Source organism: Centruroides sculpturatus, unplaced genomic scaffold, assembly GCF_000671375.1.
Source record: "Centruroides sculpturatus isolate CEXI.00-Female unplaced genomic scaffold, Cexi_2.0 scaffold612, whole genome shotgun sequence".
Taxonomy (NCBI): Eukaryota; Metazoa; Arthropoda; class Arachnida; order Scorpiones; family Buthidae; genus Centruroides; species Centruroides sculpturatus.
In genome coordinates this window covers 320,537-345,102 of record NW_019384966.1, presented here as the reverse complement: position 1 = coordinate 345,102, position 24,566 = coordinate 320,537, and the positions used below count along the sequence as shown (strand labels likewise).

Sequence of the window (24,566 nt, the reverse complement as noted above, 5' to 3'; positions counted from 1 at the left end):
TACATTATTCACAGTTTTATAATTTTCTATATAAAAAAAATTTCCTTGTGATATATGAATTAACTTTGTAAAAGAGGAGTAATGTCTAATTTATAAATACATAAATGTGTTTTACATTTGCAAAATAAAACAGATAAAGTCTGTTTTATACGATAAACATTCATTCATTTTCAATAAAAAAAACTACTTTTTAATGAAAGTGAATGTGATTAATAATTTTTTCTCTTAAATTATGAACATTTTTACGTAATAAGTAAATCAATTAAATCACAACATTATTATTACAATAAAACATTTTATATTTAATATATAAATCTATTAATGCAAAATATAACAAGAAACCCATAAGAAGTAGCATTTATAATAATTTCAATATTTAATTATGCAAAAATTAGGAGTTTTTATATTTAATTCGAATACTTTAATAATATTTTGTAAGTTATGTGAATGGAAATGTAAAAAATAGAGATGAATTATTCAAAATTAAAATGAAAGTTTACTTATTATACATTTTGTGTCAGGCATTATTTTAGGCGAAAAGACTTGATTTTAATAAGACACGAAGGTTATTTTCTCGGTAATCTTATTCATGTTTTTCAAAGACTTAAAATTACTTTGAGAGAGAAAATAAACTAGGAAATATAATTTTTTCCTTAGGAAAAAACGAGATAAGTTTTTGGTGTAAATGTTATTTATTTATTAAAAAGTAATACATTTTAAAATCGTGTTACTTACTAACGTATTTCTTCTTTGAATGAAAGTAATGTAAAATGTATAAATTAAATAAATAATAAATTGTTTGAGTAAATCCCATTTATTAGCAGAAATTTATTCATTCATTCATTTTTAATGGAAAAAATGATATTGGAATAATATAAATTTAATATTAAAAGATTAAAACATGACATTATTTTAAATAATATTATTACTGAAAAATGCAATTTTAATAAAATTTAAATTCAAAATAAAGTAATTTTCGATATTTTAATGAAAGTAACACACAGAAAATTATATTTTTTCTTAAACATTAACGTTATTTTAATTAATTAATTAATTTTTCCTTTAAGAATTAATTACCGTGTTGATAAAAATAGCAGATATATTAAAATTTGTATTAAAGCGCTGTCTCGTAAGCTTTATAAACAATTAAATTAAACTTTCGTCTTATAAATAAATAATAATAAAATTAATAAGAGAAAATATAAAACTCTTATCAAAAATGTTCAAATAGAATTTTTATTTCAAAATTAGCATTTGAAATGTAAGGGATGATTTAAAACTACTGTACAGTACGTCAGTATACCAATAAATAATAAAACAGACAAACTATAGGCCTATTTTAAATTAAAAAAAATGTTTTTGCTTATAAATTCGTAAAATGAAATTGGTATAATCTCCCGATAAAATATTAAAATGTTTTTTAAACGATACATTATCATTTACAACTGGTCTGGCATTATAAACAAGAGGTGTATTGTTGCGCTCGGTTTCTATACACAAAGAAAGAAGTAATCAAATATGATCAGTGTCAAAACTAATATATACATTTGCAAGAAACAATTTTCCTTATTTGGAATTCGGATCATCTGCATCTTCCCGTTTCCGTGGTAACAATCATCTGACCAATCGCGCACGCGCAAACGACAACTTACGGTTACCATAACGACGAGAGGCCGTCCTTGAACTAGAATCGTCCGCCTGATTTTCGAAAACAGCAAAGGGCTAACCGAAAAGGAATCCGTTTCTGACGATTTAATGTCAGCGTTTCATTAAGGAAAGAGATTTTTATTTTATAAATTGACTTTACGGTGATTGTTAGAAATGGCTGCTGTTCATCCGCAACAACCCCAAGAACCATTGCCACCTGGATGGGAATGTCGGTTCGATCCTCGCACAGGAAGATAGTAAGAAAGCAATTATCTTTAACTTAATATCATTACTTTTATACTCCACTTTCTTTTTAACAATGTTTAGCCCTTGTCTTCCCCGTACAATATTTGTGTGTGCAGCAAAACCTGTGTAAACCGCAATGGCGCGGTACCCAATGTTTTTGTCCGCTCTGCCAGGTTTTTTTAACTTACAAAATCCAAGAATTTTTTAAAGTTAGAAAATCGCTCCATCCAAAAAACGGATTTTTTTCCTTTTTAAACAGGTTTTACTATATAACATTATTAACACGCTTTTATCCTGATGTCGATATATATTTTTTAAAGCGTGTTTATATTTTTCAATAGTGGTTTGAGTAAAATACATCTGGTGAAAATTTTCTTACATTTATAATGGAGAGGAGAACTGGGAAACTAATTACAGGACCATGAAAAGTTGCAAATGGATATTACCAATTATAGAGCTTTAGAAACAATAGAGAAAAATCTTTAAAAAGCTATAGCTTTTAATGTAATTGATTTTAAAAAATATATTAGTAGACTAATGCTGTAGATATGGTAACTTCATCAGTATCCATCAATGACAGATCTATAATGACTAAGATTAAAATCTTGCAAGACATGACTTCAATCACCAATCCATTTAATCCTGTTATTAAGTTACCAATATAATCTTTTTGCAACATAATGGTTTGATAAATCAAATTAAAAAAAATCATCTTTTATTGATGAAAGAAAATTTAAAATTGAATCTTTATTAAATATTTTTAATTGACTGATTTTCTTCTTCTTATCTTTGTAAAAATCAACCGGAAACAGTTTTTATCGTTAAAATAATGATAAATTGAAGTACCGGTACTTTTTAAGTTTTAGAAAATCTCCGATTTAATTTTTGAGTAGTTAATAATTGAAATATAATTTCCCGTTAATCGTATTTACTTGTGTAAATTTATTGAAGTGTCTATTAAAAATATATATATTCAAAAGATTGATATAATATTTGAAAATTATTGTAAATATAACTAAACAAGATGATACTGATAATGCAAACTTCCAATCATTGTAGCTAAATTCATTTCCAAATTAATGAAACAAGAAAGCTGATTCCAAAATTATAATATTTACATTTATTAAAAATGCCATAAACTAAACTAAACTTCAATCATATTTAAAATCAGATTTGTTATGTGCTCATTTGCAATAATAATTTTAAATATCTTCACTAAAGCTATATAAAATGTGAATATGATTTAAATATGTAGGCATGAGATTTATATCTACTTAAATAATGTGTTTGAAATATATTTTTTAAATAGAAGAAATTCACAGTAGCAATTTATCATATGACAAATTACAACTGATAATTTGTCATTTGAATACATTATATGAGTATCATTATCATATTATTTCTGTCACTCTGACTCCAAAATGCTATTTTAACTGATTATGATAAGTGAATAGATGATTTTTTTATATACTATTTACCAAATAATTTGGTAACTGTTTACAGACTTACAGTTGATTTTTCTATTAAATAAAATAAAAAATAAACTGGTCCTACTACAATATTTGTTTTAATTCTATCTGTATTTCAGCTTTGGTCTGTAATCATTTTGGCAAATATAAAGCACAGATTAATTAAAATGAAACTTATTTAATAAAAGTTAGAATGTTTCTTTGTCTATAAATTATAAATTAATTAATAATTATAATATATTATAATTAATATATAACTATAAATAAATTAGTTTTGTAATCAATTTTAAAAGCATCAGATGAAATAGAGACCTTATCTGTTAACTAAGGTAGTATAATGCTACCTTCAATGCTAAAATTAATTTTCCATATTAAAAGGTATATTTGCTTAAATCAGTAAGTTTTTAAGGAAAAATATCTGCATGTAAAATTGCTCCTTAGCATATTTTTAATGTTAAAAAATTTTTTAACATATTAAATTCAAAAGAATAAAACTTAAACATCTTGGTTATAATTTAATTAATTATATGAAAATTATCCCATTTTCATAGATTTTCATTGTTTATAATAAATGTAAACCAATAATATCAATATTATATTCTGATATTGATCAGTACAGCTTGTTGCAAAGGTTAACACAAGCTTTCATAACAATTCTACATGTAATATTAGAGAGGTTGCGGTCAACATTTTCGTTGCAAAAACATGAACGTCAGACGTTTGGTGCCACCTTCCCGTAAGCCTAGAAGTTTGACAATGGCATTTGGAACGTCGAGTATGATTCCACCGACGTTGCAAACACCATTGTCAAACTTCTAGGCTTACGTGAAGGCGGCACCGAACATCCGACGTTCACGTTTTTGTGATGAAAACGTCGGCCGCAACCTCTCTATTAAGAAAATATTTTTAAAATTCTTGTTCTTTTATGCAAATTTATTCCATCCTATAGTCTCAGAAATTTTCATTTAAAATGAGTAGGAACATAAAATATGATCAATATTTTTGTTTATATATAAATTAGGATATTATTATTATTTGTTAAATATCCATTTAATGAAAATTAAAACATTTTAAAATACTACTTTAGACTATCAATTTTTTGTTGATAATTCCCTATAACCCCAAACAAATTTCTGCAAAACATTTGTTACATTTTCAAACTACTAAAGAAAATATAAATATAATAAATAAAAATATAAAAGAAAATATAATATAATATAATATATAATTGTTGTTATGTATATGCTTAATACATGTAACTTAATATGAAAACTCGATATTTTTAAGTTTTTTAAAGTAAATAAGGTTAATTTATTGAGAGATTAATAAAAGATTCAATATTTTGATCTCATATCAAAAGTCTATCAGAAATACTTTGAATTTATGTAAAATGAAACTATATATAAAAATGTTAGAAATAATTCCAAATTTATATTTTAAGAAACTAGTTCATCTTTCAGGTAATCAAAATTTAATGTAATTCTTTATTTTTATCTTTATAAAATTGAAATTGAGAAATTAATAAAATCAGAATTTTGTGTCAAATAACTGATTACATAGATTAGTTTTTACATTTAATAATAATAATTTATTATAATTATTTACTTTTTATCCTATATTGTATTAAATCTTCTTAATAGCTATATGTAATTTCCTATAAATTTTAAGGAATGTGTGATAAGTCTTTAAATTTATATAAATTACATGTAGCTATTAAGAAGATTTAATAATAATTGAATTGCATTATCTGAAATGGTAATTATGAAATTAAAGACTTTAAAGAAGTAAAATTAAGAATTTTATATAAGCAAAAAATAAAAAATATCTTTGCATTAAGAATAAAAATTAGTGTTAGTAGATATTTTCAGATATATATACATTTATGTTAGTTTTTATTTTTGTATTTACATTTTTTGTGGCTCCTAGTCAGTCTTAGTTATTAAACATTAAAAGTTTCATAATAAAATATTTAAATGTTGTAGGAATCTTACTCGTTTATTGTTAATGTATGATATATAATGTTTGATGATGATAAACTGATAACAGCAGAGATTAACATTAAAATCTGAATAACTTCAGAAACAAATTGTTTTTTGCATAAAACTATAGCTAAATTAATTTTTCTACACTTTACAAAAAGTACATAACCTATATTTTAATCTGTTAAAATTAACACAAATATAAAATATTTAATATATAGTTTAATACATAATAAGTGTATTTCAAGATTTTCAATACTGCTATTTTGTAAAAATGTTCATTTAACATTATTCAAATATTATTTTTTGTGAATTATAGTAAAAATTTTAATTGATTTAGTTATTTAGATTATTATAAATCAATAAATAGTTTAAAATTGAACTGCAAATACATAGTAAATGAATAGTGTATAAAATTAGTAGATAATTTTTTCATTTCATAAATTCAAATAGTCTTCAAATATTTTTAGTGTTATTATAAATTTTTTCTTTAATTTTTGAAATAAATTATCATTTGTAATATGCTATAATAATTATTTTCATAAAAGTTTTATTCTCCTGATCTAGAAAACAATTTTCAATAAGATTTGAAATAAAGTTTGTATTAATTATGTCATTTCTTTAATAAATAGGAACATATTAAAAAAATTAAATTATTAGTAATATTCTGGATTATATTGTATATATCATAATCATTGATAAAATTTGTTAGGTATTTTTTGATAATCATCATTTAGAGTGGTAATCAAACTATACTATCTCATTCTCCACATAATATAGCTCCTTTTATCTATATCAGAATGATATTATTTTTATTGCTAGAGATATGATTGACTACATTTAAAAAATATTCCCTTTATTTTATATCATGGGAAAAATGTCCATTTAAACTTTAATCAAAGTTATCCTTCTATTTAATGAGGAAATTTAGACGATTTTTCCAGTAAGATTATCAAATGAAAATTTAGTGTTGGCATTAATTTAATTTCAAGCTAAAATTTCATACACGAGATACTGAATTGAAAACATATAAAGGGCATTTATATGTGTAAACATTAAATTTACAATTAATTTCATTACAAACCTAAACAGGATATTTATTTTAAAAATTATATTTAAAAAAAATATCTGCAATTATACTATTAAAGTGTTTTATTGATTTAGCATTTTAATACTTTTGCATTAGAGCAGGATAACAGAGATAATATTCAATGCTTTCAGATTTAGTAAAAAATTGTTGGATTTAAAATAAACAAATTAGAAGAGTTTCTTTCATTTGAAATCTTAACAAGACGAAAAACAAATGTTCTTTTTCTAAAATGTTACTATTTATAAATTGTGTTTCATTCCTATGAAAATGTAACCAAAACAAAAAGCTTTAAACAATTCAACCATCATTGCAATTTTAATTGAACTGTTTTGCTTTAATTATGTTTCTAAATAAATGAAACACAGCTTAGAAATAAAAACAATATTTATAATTTACTAAAATTTGAATATAAATTTTTCGATTTGTTTGTCTGGATTTCTGAAGATAGATTACTAAGCCTTTAAATATTCGAAGTGTACTGTACATTTAATAGTTTCACAATTACTTTTCTGTTAAAAAGAGAAGACACTATGTAATTATAAATATGACAATGAAAAGCTTTGAAAATTAAAAGACTACTAAGATTTATAATCTGTGAATAGAATTAATACATTTTAAATTTATTTATTTAATCAGTTTAATACATTTATTTGTGAGACAGAATGAGATGTTATTTTTTTGTCTTGATTAAACACAAATATTAAAAAATATATTTTTTAAAAACACTATTATATTATGTATTGCCAGCTTTATTTCTCAACAAATGACTTTTNTTATTCACAGTTTTATAATTTTCTATATAAAAAAAATTTCCTTGTGATATATGAATTAACTTTGTAAAAGAGGAGTAATGTCTAATTTATAAATACATAAATGTGTTTTACATTTGCAAAATAAAACAGATAAAGTCTGTTTTATACGATAAACATTCATTCATTTTCAATAAAAAAAACTACTTTTTAATGAAAGTGAATGTGATTAATAATTTTTTCTCTTAAATTATGAACATTTTTACGTAATAAGTAAATCAATTAAATCACAACATTATTATTACAATAAAACATTTTATATTTAATATATAAATCTATTAATGCAAAATATAACAAGAAACCCATAAGAAGTAGCATTTATAATAATTTCAATATTTAATTATGCAAAAATTAGGAGTTTTTATATTTAATTCGAATACTTTAATAATATTTTGTAAGTTATGTGAATGGAAATGTAAAAAATAGAGATGAATTATTCAAAATTAAAATGAAAGTTTACTTATTATACATTTTGTGTCAGGCATTATTTTAGGCGAAAAGACTTGATTTTAATAAGACACGAAGGTTATTTTCTCGGTAATCTTATTCATGTTTTTCAAAGACTTAAAATTACTTTGAGAGAGAAAATAAACTAGGAAATATAATTTTTTCCTTAGGAAAAAACGAGATAAGTTTTTGGTGTAAATGTTATTTATTTATTAAAAAGTAATACATTTTAAAATCGTGTTACTTACTAACGTATTTCTTCTTTGAATGAAAGTAATGTAAAATGTATAAATTAAATAAATAATAAATTGTTTGAGTAAATCCCATTTATTAGCAGAAATTTATTCATTCATTCATTTTTAATGGAAAAAATGATATTGGAATAATATAAATTTAATATTAAAAGATTAAAACATGACATTATTTTAAATAATATTATTACTGAAAAATGCAATTTTAATAAAATTTAAATTCAAAATAAAGTAATTTTCGATATTTTAATGAAAGTAACACACAGAAAATTATATTTTTTCTTAAACATTAACGTTATTTTAATTAATTAATTAATTTTTCCTTTAAGAATTAATTACCGTGTTGATAAAAATAGCAGATATATTAAAATTTGTATTAAAGCGCTGTCTCGTAAGCTTTATAAACAATTAAATTAAACTTTCGTCTTATAAATAAATAATAATAAAATTAATAAGAGAAAATATAAAACTCTTATCAAAAATGTTCAAATAGAATTTTTATTTCAAAATTAGCATTTGAAATGTAAGGGATGATTTAAAACTACTGTACAGTACGTCAGTATACCAATAAATAATAAAACAGACAAACTATAGGCCTATTTTAAATTAAAAAAAATGTTTTTGCTTATAAATTCGTAAAATGAAATTGGTATAATCTCCCGATAAAATATTAAAATGTTTTTTAAACGATACATTATCATTTACAACTGGTCTGGCATTATAAACAAGAGGTGTATTGTTGCGCTCGGTTTCTATACACAAAGAAAGAAGTAATCAAATATGATCAGTGTCAAAACTAATATATACATTTGCAAGAAACAATTTTCCTTATTTGGAATTCGGATCATCTGCATCTTCCCGTTTCCGTGGTAACAATCATCTGACCAATCGCGCACGCGCAAACGACAACTTACGGTTACCATAACGACGAGAGGCCGTCCTTGAACTAGAATCGTCCGCCTGATTTTCGAAAACAGCAAAGGGCTAACCGAAAAGGAATCCGTTTCTGACGATTTAATGTCAGCGTTTCATTAAGGAAAGAGATTTTTATTTTATAAATTGACTTTACGGTGATTGTTAGAAATGGCTGCTGTTCATCCGCAACAACCCCAAGAACCATTGCCACCTGGATGGGAATGTCGGTTCGATCCTCGCACAGGAAGATAGTAAGAAAGCAATTATCTTTAACTTAATATCATTACTTTTATACTCCACTTTCTTTTTAACAATGTTTAGCCCTTGTCTTCCCCGTACAATATTTGTGTGTGCAGCAAAACCTGTGTAAACCGCAATGGCGCGGTACCCAATGTTTTTGTCCGCTCTGCCAGGTTTTTTTAACTTACAAAATCCAAGAATTTTTTAAAGTTAGAAAATCGCTCCATCCAAAAAACGGATTTTTTTCCTTTTTAAACAGGTTTTACTATATAACATTATTAACACGCTTTTATCCTGATGTCGATATATATTTTTTAAAGCGTGTTTATATTTTTCAATAGTGGTTTGAGTAAAATACATCTGGTGAAAATTTTCTTACATTTATAATGGAGAGGAGAACTGGGAAACTAATTACAGGACCATGAAAAGTTGCAAATGGATATTACCAATTATAGAGCTTTAGAAACAATAGAGAAAAATCTTTAAAAAGCTATAGCTTTTAATGTAATTGATTTTAAAAAATATATTAGTAGACTAATGCTGTAGATATGGTAACTTCATCAGTATCCATCAATGACAGATCTATAATGACTAAGATTAAAATCTTGCAAGACATGACTTCAATCACCAATCCATTTAATCCTGTTATTAAGTTACCAATATAATCTTTTTGCAACATAATGGTTTGATAAATCAAATTAAAAAAAATCATCTTTTATTGATGAAAGAAAATTTAAAATTGAATCTTTATTAAATATTTTTAATTGACTGATTTTCTTCTTCTTATCTTTGTAAAAATCAACCGGAAACAGTTTTTATCGTTAAAATAATGATAAATTGAAGTACCGGTACTTTTTAAGTTTTAGAAAATCTCCGATTTAATTTTTGAGTAGTTAATAATTGAAATATAATTTCCCGTTAATCGTATTTACTTGTGTAAATTTATTGAAGTGTCTATTAAAAATATATATATTCAAAAGATTGATATAATATTTGAAAATTATTGTAAATATAACTAAACAAGATGATACTGATAATGCAAACTTCCAATCATTGTAGCTAAATTCATTTCCAAATTAATGAAACAAGAAAGCTGATTCCAAAATTATAATATTTACATTTATTAAAAATGCCATAAACTAAACTAAACTTCAATCATATTTAAAATCAGATTTGTTATGTGCTCATTTGCAATAATAATTTTAAATATCTTCACTAAAGCTATATAAAATGTGAATATGATTTAAATATGTAGGCATGAGATTTATATCTACTTAAATAATGTGTTTGAAATATATTTTTTAAATAGAAGAAATTCACAGTAGCAATTTATCATATGACAAATTACAACTGATAATTTGTCATTTGAATACATTATATGAGTATCATTATCATATTATTTCTGTCACTCTGACTCCAAAATGCTATTTTAACTGATTATGATAAGTGAATAGATGATTTTTTTATATACTATTTACCAAATAATTTGGTAACTGTTTACAGACTTACAGTTGATTTTTCTATTAAATAAAATAAAAAATAAACTGGTCCTACTACAATATTTGTTTTAATTCTATCTGTATTTCAGCTTTGGTCTGTAATCATTTTGGCAAATATAAAGCACAGATTAATTAAAATGAAACTTATTTAATAAAAGTTAGAATGTTTCTTTGTCTATAAATTATAAATTAATTAATAATTATAATATATTATAATTAATATATAACTATAAATAAATTAGTTTTGTAATCAATTTTAAAAGCATCAGATGAAATAGAGACCTTATCTGTTAACTAAGGTAGTATAATGCTACCTTCAATGCTAAAATTAATTTTCCATATTAAAAGGTATATTTGCTTAAATCAGTAAGTTTTTAAGGAAAAATATCTGCATGTAAAATTGCTCCTTAGCATATTTTTAATGTTAAAAAATTTTTTAACATATTAAATTCAAAAGAATAAAACTTAAACATCTTGGTTATAATTTAATTAATTATATGAAAATTATCCCATTTTCATAGATTTTCATTGTTTATAATAAATGTAAACCAATAATATCAATATTATATTCTGATATTGATCAGTACAGCTTGTTGCAAAGGTTAACACAAGCTTTCATAACAATTCTACATGTAATATTAGAGAGGTTGCGGTCAACATTTTCGTTGCAAAAACATGAACGTCAGACGTTTGGTGCCACCTTCCCGTAAGCCTAGAAGTTTGACAATGGCATTTGGAACGTCGAGTATGATTCCACCGACGTTGCAAACACCATTGTCAAACTTCTAGGCTTACGTGAAGGCGGCACCGAACATCCGACGTTCACGTTTTTGTGATGAAAACGTCGGCCGCAACCTCTCTATTAAGAAAATATTTTTAAAATTCTTGTTCTTTTATGCAAATTTATTCCATCCTATAGTCTCAGAAATTTTCATTTAAAATGAGTAGGAACATAAAATATGATCAATATTTTTGTTTATATATAAATTAGGATATTATTATTATTTGTTAAATATCCATTTAATGAAAATTAAAACATTTTAAAATACTACTTTAGACTATCAATTTTTTGTTGATAATTCCCTATAACCCCAAACAAATTTCTGCAAAACATTTGTTACATTTTCAAACTACTAAAGAAAATATAAATATAATAAATAAAAATATAAAAGAAAATATAATATAATATAATATATAATTGTTGTTATGTATATGCTTAATACATGTAACTTAATATGAAAACTCGATATTTTTAAGTTTTTTAAAGTAAATAAGGTTAATTTATTGAGAGATTAATAAAAGATTCAATATTTTGATCTCATATCAAAAGTCTATCAGAAATACTTTGAATTTATGTAAAATGAAACTATATATAAAAATGTTAGAAATAATTCCAAATTTATATTTTAAGAAACTAGTTCATCTTTCAGGTAATCAAAATTTAATGTAATTCTTTATTTTTATCTTTATAAAATTGAAATTGAGAAATTAATAAAATCAGAATTTTGTGTCAAATAACTGATTACATAGATTAGTTTTTACATTTAATAATAATAATTTATTATAATTATTTACTTTTTATCCTATATTGTATTAAATCTTCTTAATAGCTATATGTAATTTCCTATAAATTTTAAGGAATGTGTGATAAGTCTTTAAATTTATATAAATTACATGTAGCTATTAAGAAGATTTAATAATAATTGAATTGCATTATCTGAAATGGTAATTATGAAATTAAAGACTTTAAAGAAGTAAAATTAAGAATTTTATATAAGCAAAAAATAAAAAATATCTTTGCATTAAGAATAAAAATTAGTGTTAGTAGATATTTTCAGATATATATACATTTATGTTAGTTTTTATTTTTGTATTTACATTTTTTGTGGCTCCTAGTCAGTCTTAGTTATTAAACATTAAAAGTTTCATAATAAAATATTTAAATGTTGTAGGAATCTTACTCGTTTATTGTTAATGTATGATATATAATGTTTGATGATGATAAACTGATAACAGCAGAGATTAACATTAAAATCTGAATAACTTCAGAAACAAATTGTTTTTTGCATAAAACTATAGCTAAATTAATTTTTCTACACTTTACAAAAAGTACATAACCTATATTTTAATCTGTTAAAATTAACACAAATATAAAATATTTAATATATAGTTTAATACATAATAAGTGTATTTCAAGATTTTCAATACTGCTATTTTGTAAAAATGTTCATTTAACATTATTCAAATATTATTTTTTGTGAATTATAGTAAAAATTTTAATTGATTTAGTTATTTAGATTATTATAAATCAATAAATAGTTTAAAATTGAACTGCAAATACATAGTAAATGAATAGTGTATAAAATTAGTAGATAATTTTTTCATTTCATAAATTCAAATAGTCTTCAAATATTTTTAGTGTTATTATAAATTTTTTCTTTAATTTTTGAAATAAATTATCATTTGTAATATGCTATAATAATTATTTTCATAAAAGTTTTATTCTCCTGATCTAGAAAACAATTTTCAATAAGATTTGAAATAAAGTTTGTATTAATTATGTCATTTCTTTAATAAATAGGAACATATTAAAAAAATTAAATTATTAGTAATATTCTGGATTATATTGTATATATCATAATCATTGATAAAATTTGTTAGGTATTTTTTGATAATCATCATTTAGAGTGGTAATCAAACTATACTATCTCATTCTCCACATAATATAGCTCCTTTTATCTATATCAGAATGATATTATTTTTATTGCTAGAGATATGATTGACTACATTTAAAAAATATTCCCTTTATTTTATATCATGGGAAAAATGTCCATTTAAACTTTAATCAAAGTTATCCTTCTATTTAATGAGGAAATTTAGACGATTTTTCCAGTAAGATTATCAAATGAAAATTTAGTGTTGGCATTAATTTAATTTCAAGCTAAAATTTCATACACGAGATACTGAATTGAAAACATATAAAGGGCATTTATATGTGTAAACATTAAATTTACAATTAATTTCATTACAAACCTAAACAGGATATTTATTTTAAAAATTATATTTAAAAAAAATATCTGCAATTATACTATTAAAGTGTTTTATTGATTTAGCATTTTAATACTTTTGCATTAGAGCAGGATAACAGAGATAATATTCAATGCTTTCAGATTTAGTAAAAAATTGTTGGATTTAAAATAAACAAATTAGAAGAGTTTCTTTCATTTGAAATCTTAACAAGACGAAAAACAAATGTTCTTTTTCTAAAATGTTACTATTTATAAATTGTGTTTCATTCCTATGAAAATGTAACCAAAACAAAAAGCTTTAAACAATTCAACCATCATTGCAATTTTAATTGAACTGTTTTGCTTTAATTATGTTTCTAAATAAATGAAACACAGCTTAGAAATAAAAACAATATTTATAATTTACTAAAATTTGAATATAAATTTTTCGATTTGTTTGTCTGGATTTCTGAAGATAGATTACTAAGCCTTTAAATATTCGAAGTGTACTGTACATTTAATAGTTTCACAATTACTTTTCTGTTAAAAAGAGAAGACACTATGTAATTATAAATATGACAATGAAAAGCTTTGAAAATTAAAAGACTACTAAGATTTATAATCTGTGAATAGAATTAATACATTTTAAATTTATTTATTTAATCAGTTTAATACATTTATTTGTGAGACAGAATGAGATGTTATTTTTTTGTCTTGATTAAACACAAATATTAAAAAATATATTTTTTAAAAACACTATTATATTATGTATTGCCAGCTTTATTTCTCAACAAATGACTTTTTATTAGAAATTAATTCAAAATATATGCTTCTTTATTAAAATTTTAAAATTATTTACAATTTCAGTATTAAAAAAAAAATACAAATTTTGAACAAAGTAGAGAGATAATGAATATACAGTAAATTTTATTCATTAAAGAGACACATCTAAAAGGGGTCATCTTTAATATTGTGAAATTATTTTTATAATTCTTTAACATAATTAAGAACTATAAATTATGTGAATAATATAGCTTTACATTTAAAAATGAGAACTTTTAATATGAAAACAGAAATTATATTTATAAAAGAAAGATGCATGCTTTCATCATGGAAACAGTTAATACTAAAAAGAAAAGATGAAGATAAATAACAGAATTAACTGTTTTTCAATTTAAGAGAATGAAGAATTGTTGAAGTTATAAAATTTGTTTTAATATTTTTTTTAACTATTTAAAAATTTTATATTTTTTAAATAAGTTATGTCTTTTTAATATCCTTATTGTATATTTTTTGCTTTTAATATAGAGTAAATAATAATGAAAATACACAAACATTTTTTTCAGGAACAAAAAAAGTATATTGTATCTAACATTTTTAAGAACCCTTTAGATTTAAAATTTTATCCAAAGTAAATTAGATACATGAAAAAAAGTAGGAATAACACACAGTCATTATTGTTTATTTAATTATGCTAATATTCTATAAAAAATTAAATTTAAAATTTAAGAATGTAATTTAAACAAATTTCAAAACTTGTTAAAATGTAGAAGCAAAGTTTCTTAATCAAATTGATTATAAAATTAATTTAACTTTAATAATATTTTTTCAGTGAATAAATATTTATAGAAAGAAGGTTATATGTAGTACTCACAAACAAAAAAAATCAATAATGATTGTGATACTGAAATAATAATTTACAATAATTTACTTAAATGATTGTATCGTAATGTTTATACAACATAATACGACAAAAATATTTTTAATATTGAAATATTATATACCATAATTAAAATTAAAACCTTTATTTTAATCCTATTAATAGCTAATTTTATTTATAGTTACTTTATTAACCATATTGATCATGCGACAACATGGGAGGATCCTAGACTTCATCACCCTCAACTTCAGCAGGTAACATTTAATAATTTTAAAAATTTGTAAATTAATTATTAAACTTTTTGTGAATAATTTAAAAATTACAAAATTATTATTATTATTTTTATTGTATTATTATAATTTCAAAACTAATTCTTAATGCATGTAATAAAACTATTTAGACTAATTTAAAACACAAAATATTAACAAATAATAAACTTTGATAATATTGAAATTGTATTAAGAACTATTATCAAAGACAACAAATATATGATCAGAATAAACAAAAGTATATAGGATGAAATAAATATTACAAAGATTTCAAATGAATATAATGCTAACTACATAAAATAAAAATAGATTGCTGTAAAAATAAGAACAAACAAGATAAAAGAATTAAAAGAATCATTTAAAATTATGTAATTAATTAAAATTCATAATTAAATAATTAATGTTTTATTATTAACATTATTTATTCACTAATTAAACTATTTCATTTGTATTAGTCTTGTTTAATTTTTGATAAGCAATTCTTTTGAACTCAATAAATTTTGTGATTAAATGTTCAATCACTTAAAATTTCAACATTTTATTTTAGAATAAAGTACAATTTAAAAATATATTGCAATTTTAAATATACAATATTATTGTTTATTTGAATTCTCTTTCAAGACATTCTAGTTATTTTCAAAATAAGTACAGGTATTCCTCATACAACATGATTTGAAATCAGGGATATTCCCTGTACAACATGACTTTTGGTTTTGCTTTAACACAGTTTTGGAAATCTCTGTACAAAATTTCACAATTTTTAAGTGTAAACTTCATTATTCTATATTATTAAAGTAAGCATGTGTGTTGTCTCAAATTTGTCCATGGATTTTAGAATATTGAAATTTTAAAATTATTTTGTCAGGTTTACTTTAATGAAAACAGACAGTACAATTTTTTCTTTGTCCTAGCTTTCCTATCAGCCAGGTGTCATTGTCATTGCTTTCAGACTTTAGCCCTTAATACTGTCAATGTGTTTTGTTATTATAGATTAATCTTTGTATTTAGTAAAATTAATTTAAACATTTTTAGGTAAGTGTTATTATTATTATTTTTTTTAACTGTAGGTACACAATTATTTGTAAAATGATGAAATGTGGCAGTATCTTAGTACTCAAACAATTTAGTATTCAAACAGAAATTATGGAAAAAGTTGCATTATACAAGTAAACAAATGTGACTCTCTAGAATAAATTTTTGATTAATAATATATTTTTATTTCATCACCCATAAAAAATTTTTTATGATAAAAATAAAAAATACAAAAATGTTGTTGATACTTCTGATCATGATCAACAAAAAACTTGAGATGAAGACAATACTTTGTAAAAAGAAAATGGCCTATTTAACTAAAATTAATATTAATACATAATACAGTACTTTTGTGTTTTTTAATTTATTATTGATTGGAAATAAATTATCAGTTGCTTTAATAAACATATTTCTCTTAGTAATGGAAAAGAATAGTGCACTTTTGCTAACTAACCTACTAATTCTGGAACACAACTCTATGTTTTGCATTAGTTCTTTGTTCTGTATATCACGGATTTGCATAACAAAGCACTTTTTCGGAATGTAACTATCGTGTTATATGAGGATACCTGTATATTAATAATCATTTTTGTNATAATATTAATTAATGATATTTTTTATATTAATCACCTTGTTGCCTCAATATTTCTCATTGCTCATTTTTCTATCATTCTAATGAAAATGTAAAAATTACTGAAGACTTCTTGCATTTAGTATTTTATAAATATAGGGAAATTTATAGAAAAATTATATATCAATTTATATAATTATTTTATGCACTTCTGCTATTTATTTAATTCTTTCATTCTGTTTATTTTTTTATATTAATTTTTTACATATTCTCAGTTTATCATATATATATTTTACCCTTTTGATTTGTCTCAATTTATTATTATTTATTTGGATTTTTTGCAGTTTTTTTTATTATTATTATTATAATATATATGTGAAGATTTCCTTGTCTTATAGTAATGATGATGCATTTGTGAACCAGAGGGGAGGTCAGAAGTCGGCCGCCCCTGTCACTAGTCAGGATGATATGTCAGGCGAGTGGAGGGTGTTGCTTGGGGTCGACGATAAGGTGAATGGCATGATCAAGTAAAGGAGTCTACCATATCTAAACAATATAACAACTATTTATTAAAAGAAGCAAATTGAACAAAAAAGCTACACAAATAGCGTTTCTAACCGCTTATTTTCCCGAGAGAGAGTTTTTCGCTTTTCATACCTCTTTGAATGTCCCTTTTGCCGATCTAATCTGTGGAGGCACTTAAATATTCAACTAAAGTTGTCTTATATCCACAGGAGCACAATTATAAAAAGTTTGCGACTTTGGCGGTAAGCTGTTCTCGTCAATCGTAGATCGGAATTCGGCGGGTTCGGAGAATCGGTGCGATGTCGTCGGTCCAGCGTTCGTTAAGAGACTCCCCCGAGAGGGGTAAGAACTGTCTTTTATAGGTTTTTGTGGGGAATTTCCACCACGTGATCGGATGTTCATGAGTTAAAGGTTATAGGTGTTCCAGGGATCTAAAACAAGTGACCAAAGCTGAATGTTAAGTGTAAACTTTTCTGCAAGATGATCCGTTAGTTCTGCAGAGAACAATAGATGTTGATAGTTATGACAGGAATGTTTACACAGTCCCGGCTAAGATCGATTTTTTTCCAAATTCGTTACATAAACGACAGTAAAGTAATTAAAATTTTAGTTAATAAAAGAATGTAATTTTCGTTACAAAAACTCCGGATCTCACACATTGCAATGATGATTTACTCTAATAATTTCAGGAGTGGTTGACACTGTCAGTTTTCTTGCTGCTTCCTGTTATTTGCTAAGAAATTTCCAAATTGTGTTGGCACAAGAAATTATATTTTATGTCTGTAAAGTCCATTAGTGATAGAGTAGACATGAACCAATTTATATTGAGTTATTTTTGTTTATTATTATTATTATACACTAGTGTCACAAACACAAATTAGAGTAAAACTGAAGATTACAAAAAATGTATTTTTTTATCAGAATCTTCCAGTTTTTATGGAATTCATGTTGATTATTTTTTTCAGGTATTTGGAGAATAAACTTAATATCATCTCTCTTCCAGTGCCATATGTAAAAAAATGTCATATTTGTCAATAACTTCAGATTTTTTTTCTACTATTTCTGTTTTAGATTTTATAATCTCTATTTTCATTGCCCTTATTTATATTAATTTCTATTATAAGAAATTTAAAATTTCACATATTTGATTTTTTGAAGATAGAAAAGTACATAAATAATCAAAAATATTTCAAATACAGTTTTTAAAAATAAGTTTAGAATATTAGGCGGTGAAAAGGCATGGTGATTAAGTTAAGAATGAAATATAATAATTCTATTTTATTATTTGTTTTAGTTATTTTTATATATAGTTCTGACAAATTCTGATAAAAATATTATTAAAGACAACTACAATTCAATTGAATACAATTTTTGTTAAATTTTATATTAAAATACTTTTATGAATTTGTAATATCTGAATTTATTTCAGTCGATAGAGATACATTGTAAATATTAACAAATATACTTTTTTTTAAAATGAAAAACAAATGAAATATTAAAAATATACTATGTACTAAAACATATAAAAAATTCAACTTTTTTATAAAGTATACATTCAATATAAAAATAGATATGGAAAAATTTGTATATTTATATTTTTTAATATTATAATTCTAAATATTATTATACAATTGATGATTTCAACCAAACTCTTTTCAATTGACAAAAAGTCATCCAAAAAGGTTAGATTTTTATCTGTTTAGCCTTTTGATTTCATTTTGTATATTTCTTTACTATTTCAAGAAGTACTTTAAAAGAAGAAAGATTAGAATATATTACTAAAAAATTTCATATGTATTTTTTACATAATTTAATATATATTGGGTTGTCAACTATAAACATCTATTTCTCAGTGCACTTTGCATACATATAATAGAAAAAAACTACATTGAGTCAGGGGATATTGCATTTTTCCATCTGGTTGCATTGTTATTTCATTTCATGATTCAGTCCACTATGAGGTTTGACAAAATACACATGAGGAACTTGGTGTTTTTTGAGTTCCGTAAAGGGTCAAATGCATCTCAGGCTTCCAGGAACATCAATGATATTTATGAAAATGTACTGAGTGAATGGAAGTGCTGCTGATAATTTGAAAAATTTTGATCTAGCAATGTTAACATTGAAATTCACATATAAAGTTTCCCAAACACAGATGAACAATAAGGTCTTACAAACTCTTGTGGAATCCAACACAAAGTAAATATTATGTGAAATAGATGATATTTTGAAGTGCTCTCTTGTGACAGTATGTCAACACCTGCTAGAGATTGGCAAAGTCTCAAAGGACAGCATTTGGTTCCACATCAACTTTCCAAACAAAATTGCAATTGAAGTGTAATAATTGCAACTTCGTTTCTGCAATTCAATACTTCTGAAATGAATCCAGAACTTTGTTATGAGATTGGAGGAAATTACAGAAATTGAAAAGGATTATATTCTTGATTAAATCTGTTCTGTTCGCATGTTATTGTTAAAGTTTGCTTAATAAATTGGACTTTTTATAGTTGACAACAGATAGTTTTTAATTTTATATCTGAAGATAATCTAATAAACAAGAAATTATCACCCCCAAACAATACATTAATCAAATTAAACATAGAATATATACAAAAGAGTACTTATTATGCTTTGAATTTATATTTTGTTTTGGAATCCAAACTGTTTTTTTAACTTAATCATATAAACTAAGTCAAAAACTTTTAATCAGTTTTAAATATTTAATTATTTAAAGCTTTTGATTTTTATGCAAATGAATTTTCTCGTGAGATATGATAAAATGTAAATTAATAATAATTTCATACATTATTACTTTTCAAAGCATTAAGATTAATTTTATTTGAGAAAATCTAATTATTTGTTAACATGTTTGTTAATGCAATTTATTGAATTAGGGTTTGGAGTATTACTTAAATGTTTTATTTTTGGAGTTCTTGCAATAAATTATTTATAATTTATTTAAGCTCTTTCAATACAAATTTTTTTTTTTTTTTTTGATGAAAAATTTTTATGTTTATTTTGCATGCTATATGATGAAATAAAACTTTCATATTAACAGGAGAAAAAGATAATGGAAGATTCAGAATAAAATTAAATGTATTCAAAAAGCCAATATAAAAATATTTATAGTTGTAAGGAATTCAACACATTGTCTGGTACCTGTTACCAGTGCGTTCTGTGAAAAATAAAGTTTATCACTAATGTTTTCGAACTGATAAATCATTCTTCTTCAGGTGAAATGTACAGAATAACTAATGGAACACAATTAGAATACAATAAATCTGACTTACAGAACCTGTAACCGATGCGTATTACTTGTTCCTTCAACAATCAAACGTTTTCATAACCCCTTCTGGGTTCTTCATCAGGATAACAGCTGGATCGAATAGCAAACAATGAATTCAAGAAGTTTGAATAAATCCCTATTTATTCAAACTTCTTGAATAAATAGGCAGGCCTATATGGATGCCAACCTTTAATGGCCATTATCTATGCACAAAATGAGCATGTCCTTCGTAACGAATTTCATCAATCAGGCATATGTTCGATTTAATTTGAATATTTATGTTCTAACTGTGTTCCATTAGTTATTCTGTACATTTCACCTGAAGAAGAATGATTTATCAGTTCGAAACATTAGCGATAAACTTTATTTTTCACAGAACACACTGGTAACAGGTACCAGACAAGGTGTTGAGTTACATCCCCAGTGTTGATGTGTTGTGGATGTTAATGTAGTAAGGAATATTTCTTTCAAATAATTTCTTGTTTTGTTTTGTTATTAATGTTGTATTTATTACTATTCACAATTATATTTATAAAAATATATTAATAATTTTTGTGTAAAATAAAACTTAAAGTTCTTTCTAAATGATTATTGTTTGGTCTGATTTTCCTGTTGCTCACAACATAATCATCATCAATAGATTCTTCCATTATCTTTGGCATTCCACAGCAACTTTCATCGATATTAAAATTGAAGTTTCCACAAATGTAATTATTAATTTATTTGAATTTTAATATTCAGTTGCTGAAGTTGAAATTAATTTATTTCAAACATGTCTATTCATTTCAATTAGACATTTGGTTAATTATCTGATAATTATATTTGATTTTTGAAAAATAAAATTCTCCATATTTATTTATTCATTAAGTAATGAGATGTATCTTATTTTAAGTGTTATTTTAATAATAATTTGTTAAAATTAAAATCTTTTTATGAACATTCTGTTAAAATACACTAATTTCTTATTTTATGAAAGTTATTTAACACAATTTCTTATTAAATATTTAAAAATTAATATTATAGTTTATAGTTAAAGAATTTATTATTACTACAGTATAATAAAAGCATCCTAACCTATTGGATACAATTAATTTTATATTAATAATGAAATTGCAAATTGAGAAAGAGAGAAATATTAATTTAAACAGAAAAATATATTAACAATTAAGATAGTTATGAGTTTTCACTTGTATTCATTAAATATAAGTTTAGTTTAAGAAAAATTATTCTTTTTATAAAAACTCATAAAAATTTTTTGAATGTAGGGTTTCTGATATTCTTACTTATCTTTCATATTTTGTTTGCCTTAATTTATAATTTTACTTAAAATTATTTATTGTTTATTATAGTCAGGATTGGGCCTTTATAATATGAAAATTTTAAAAGGGAATTGTATAGATATGTATATTTTAGTGAAATACATAAAATAAATCATTGAATATGAAGTAGACTAACATTTTCTAGATTTTTGTAATACAATTAATAATAATTAAAAATTAGAAACATTATAGTAAAAGCGTATCTTCATTATAAAGTCGAGTTTAGAATGCAGCTTATAAATATAAAGTATTGTTTATACAGGATTCAATCAGAAAATATTAATAACATTTTTATTTGATGAACTTTATTTGATAAAAGATATTGCTGTCTATTAGGAATTTTGCAAAATATTTCACAGTACAATTATTTATAAATGAAATACTTAATTCAGATTGAATAGATATCACATATTAAAAATTTATAATTAATTTGTTTTGTTTATTAATAATTTTTTGTAAATAGATAAAAAATTTAGCAATTATTATACAACAGTCATAAGAAATCTAAACATTCCGCTCATATATTGTGTGTACAAATACACACATTGTGTTAACAAGAATCAAATATTTGAAATTTTATTAAATTTTCTGTAATTGAAGTCTTCATACAGAAACTTAAAGTTTTTACATTATTCTTGAAATGCTTTCAAAGCATTTTCATGCATTCAATACTAAAATTTTAAGATAATAACCAAATATAAATATATTAAATTAGTTACATAAAATACAGTAGAGTATCGATTATCCAAAATAATTCGAGACTGGGGTTGTTTGGATAACTGATTATGTATGAAAAAATATATTAACCTATCCCATGTTCAAATTCGGGCACCTTCTTAAGTACCCTCTCATGGTCGCGCCAATGATGCCAGCTAAAACATGCACACCAACAAAAATAATATTGGAGTAGCCCAAGACATAGCCAAATATTGCAGTGCCACAGCACTAGTGGAAATTTAATTTGCCGACTGGAACGCTTTCGGTTAATCAATGTTTCGGTTGATCGATATTCAGATAATCGATGCTCTACTGTAATATAAATTTAAAAAGAATAAGTTCGTCATATTTTAATATATTAGAATTTAATGTTATTTTCTTCTTCATGTTCTTCATTATGGGCCTGGAGGCCCTTAGCTGCAGTCACAATTTTTCTCCATGTCGTTCGGTCTATAGCCTGCCTCCGCCAATCTTCGATTCCGAGGTCTTGAAGATCTTCAGTGACCCCATCTGACCACCTTTTTCTGGGATGGCCTCGTGGTCTTTTCCCTTTCCCCTCATAGTGAAGCCCTCATAAAGCTGTTGCCATTATAGGAAGCCTTATGGCCTAGCCACTGTAATCATCTGGCTTTAATCACCTGTGTGATCATAGGTTTGCCATAGGTTGTCTTCAGTTCCTGGTTTGTTATTTTTCTCCATATTGGTTTTCCATTGATCATGATACCATTTTCATCATAGTCTTCCACAGGTCTGAAGATTTTCCTTAGTATTTTGTTTTCGAATCTCTGTAGTTTAGTTCCTCCTGCTTTGTCATTAGCCATGTTTCACATCCATACAGAATCGTAGGTCTAATCAGTGACTCATATACAGTTAGCTTCATCCTTTTACTAAGGAGTCTGCTTTTTAGGATGTTTGTGAGCCCAAAGTAGATTTTGTTTCCCTGTAGCAAGCGAGTCCTTATCTTCTTTATGTCATTGTTTTGTTTATGTCAGTCCCTAAGTACTTAAAGCATCCATAGTGCTGAATGTCATATTGTCTATGGTTAGATGTTCTTTGTGGGATTCTCCCTTTTTAGAAATAACCATGTATTTAGTCTTCTCTTCATTGATGATCAGACCCTTGCTCTTGGCAGCTGTTGCTAATTTTGACATTAATCTTGTCACCTCCCCTCGAGATGTTCCAATTATGTCAATGTCATCAGCATATGCTACTAGTGACAGTTTATCTCTTGAGTCATTTTCCCTTTCATTCTCTATCTCCTGGGCCATTCTGACAACTTTTTCTAGAGCGATGTTAAAGAGAAGAGGGGATAGGACATCTCCCTGTTTTAGTCCTGTTTTGCTCTGAAAGCTGTCCAACTTTGTGGCCCTGGTTTTTACTGTATACCACACTTCATTCTGGTATCTCAAACTCCTTCATGACCTTCCACATTGATTACCTGTGAATGCTGTTGTACACCTTTTGAAAATCAATGAACAACAGGTGTGTGTCGACATTGTATTCCCAGTTCTTCTCAAGAACCTGTCTTAATGTGAAGATTTGATCAGTTGTGGCTATTTTTTTCAGAAACCAGTTTGTATTCACTCA

At 24.2% G+C, this 24,566-nt stretch overlaps 1 protein-coding gene across 1 annotated transcript in view; it reads left to right on the top strand.

Moving 5' to 3' along the window:
* Positions 1 to 8,791: 8,791 nt before the first annotated feature.
* LOC111632511 overlaps positions 8,792 to 24,566 on the top strand; it is a 91,121-nt gene continuing 75,346 nt past the window's right edge. The window contains exons 1-2 of the mRNA XM_023376944.1: positions 8,792 to 9,104; positions 15,442 to 15,514. Of these exons, the coding sequence (XP_023232712.1) occupies positions 9,022 to 9,104; positions 15,442 to 15,514 (156 nt within the window). The 5' untranslated portion in view covers positions 8,792 to 9,021. The remainder of the gene's footprint in view (positions 9,105 to 15,441; positions 15,515 to 24,566) is intronic.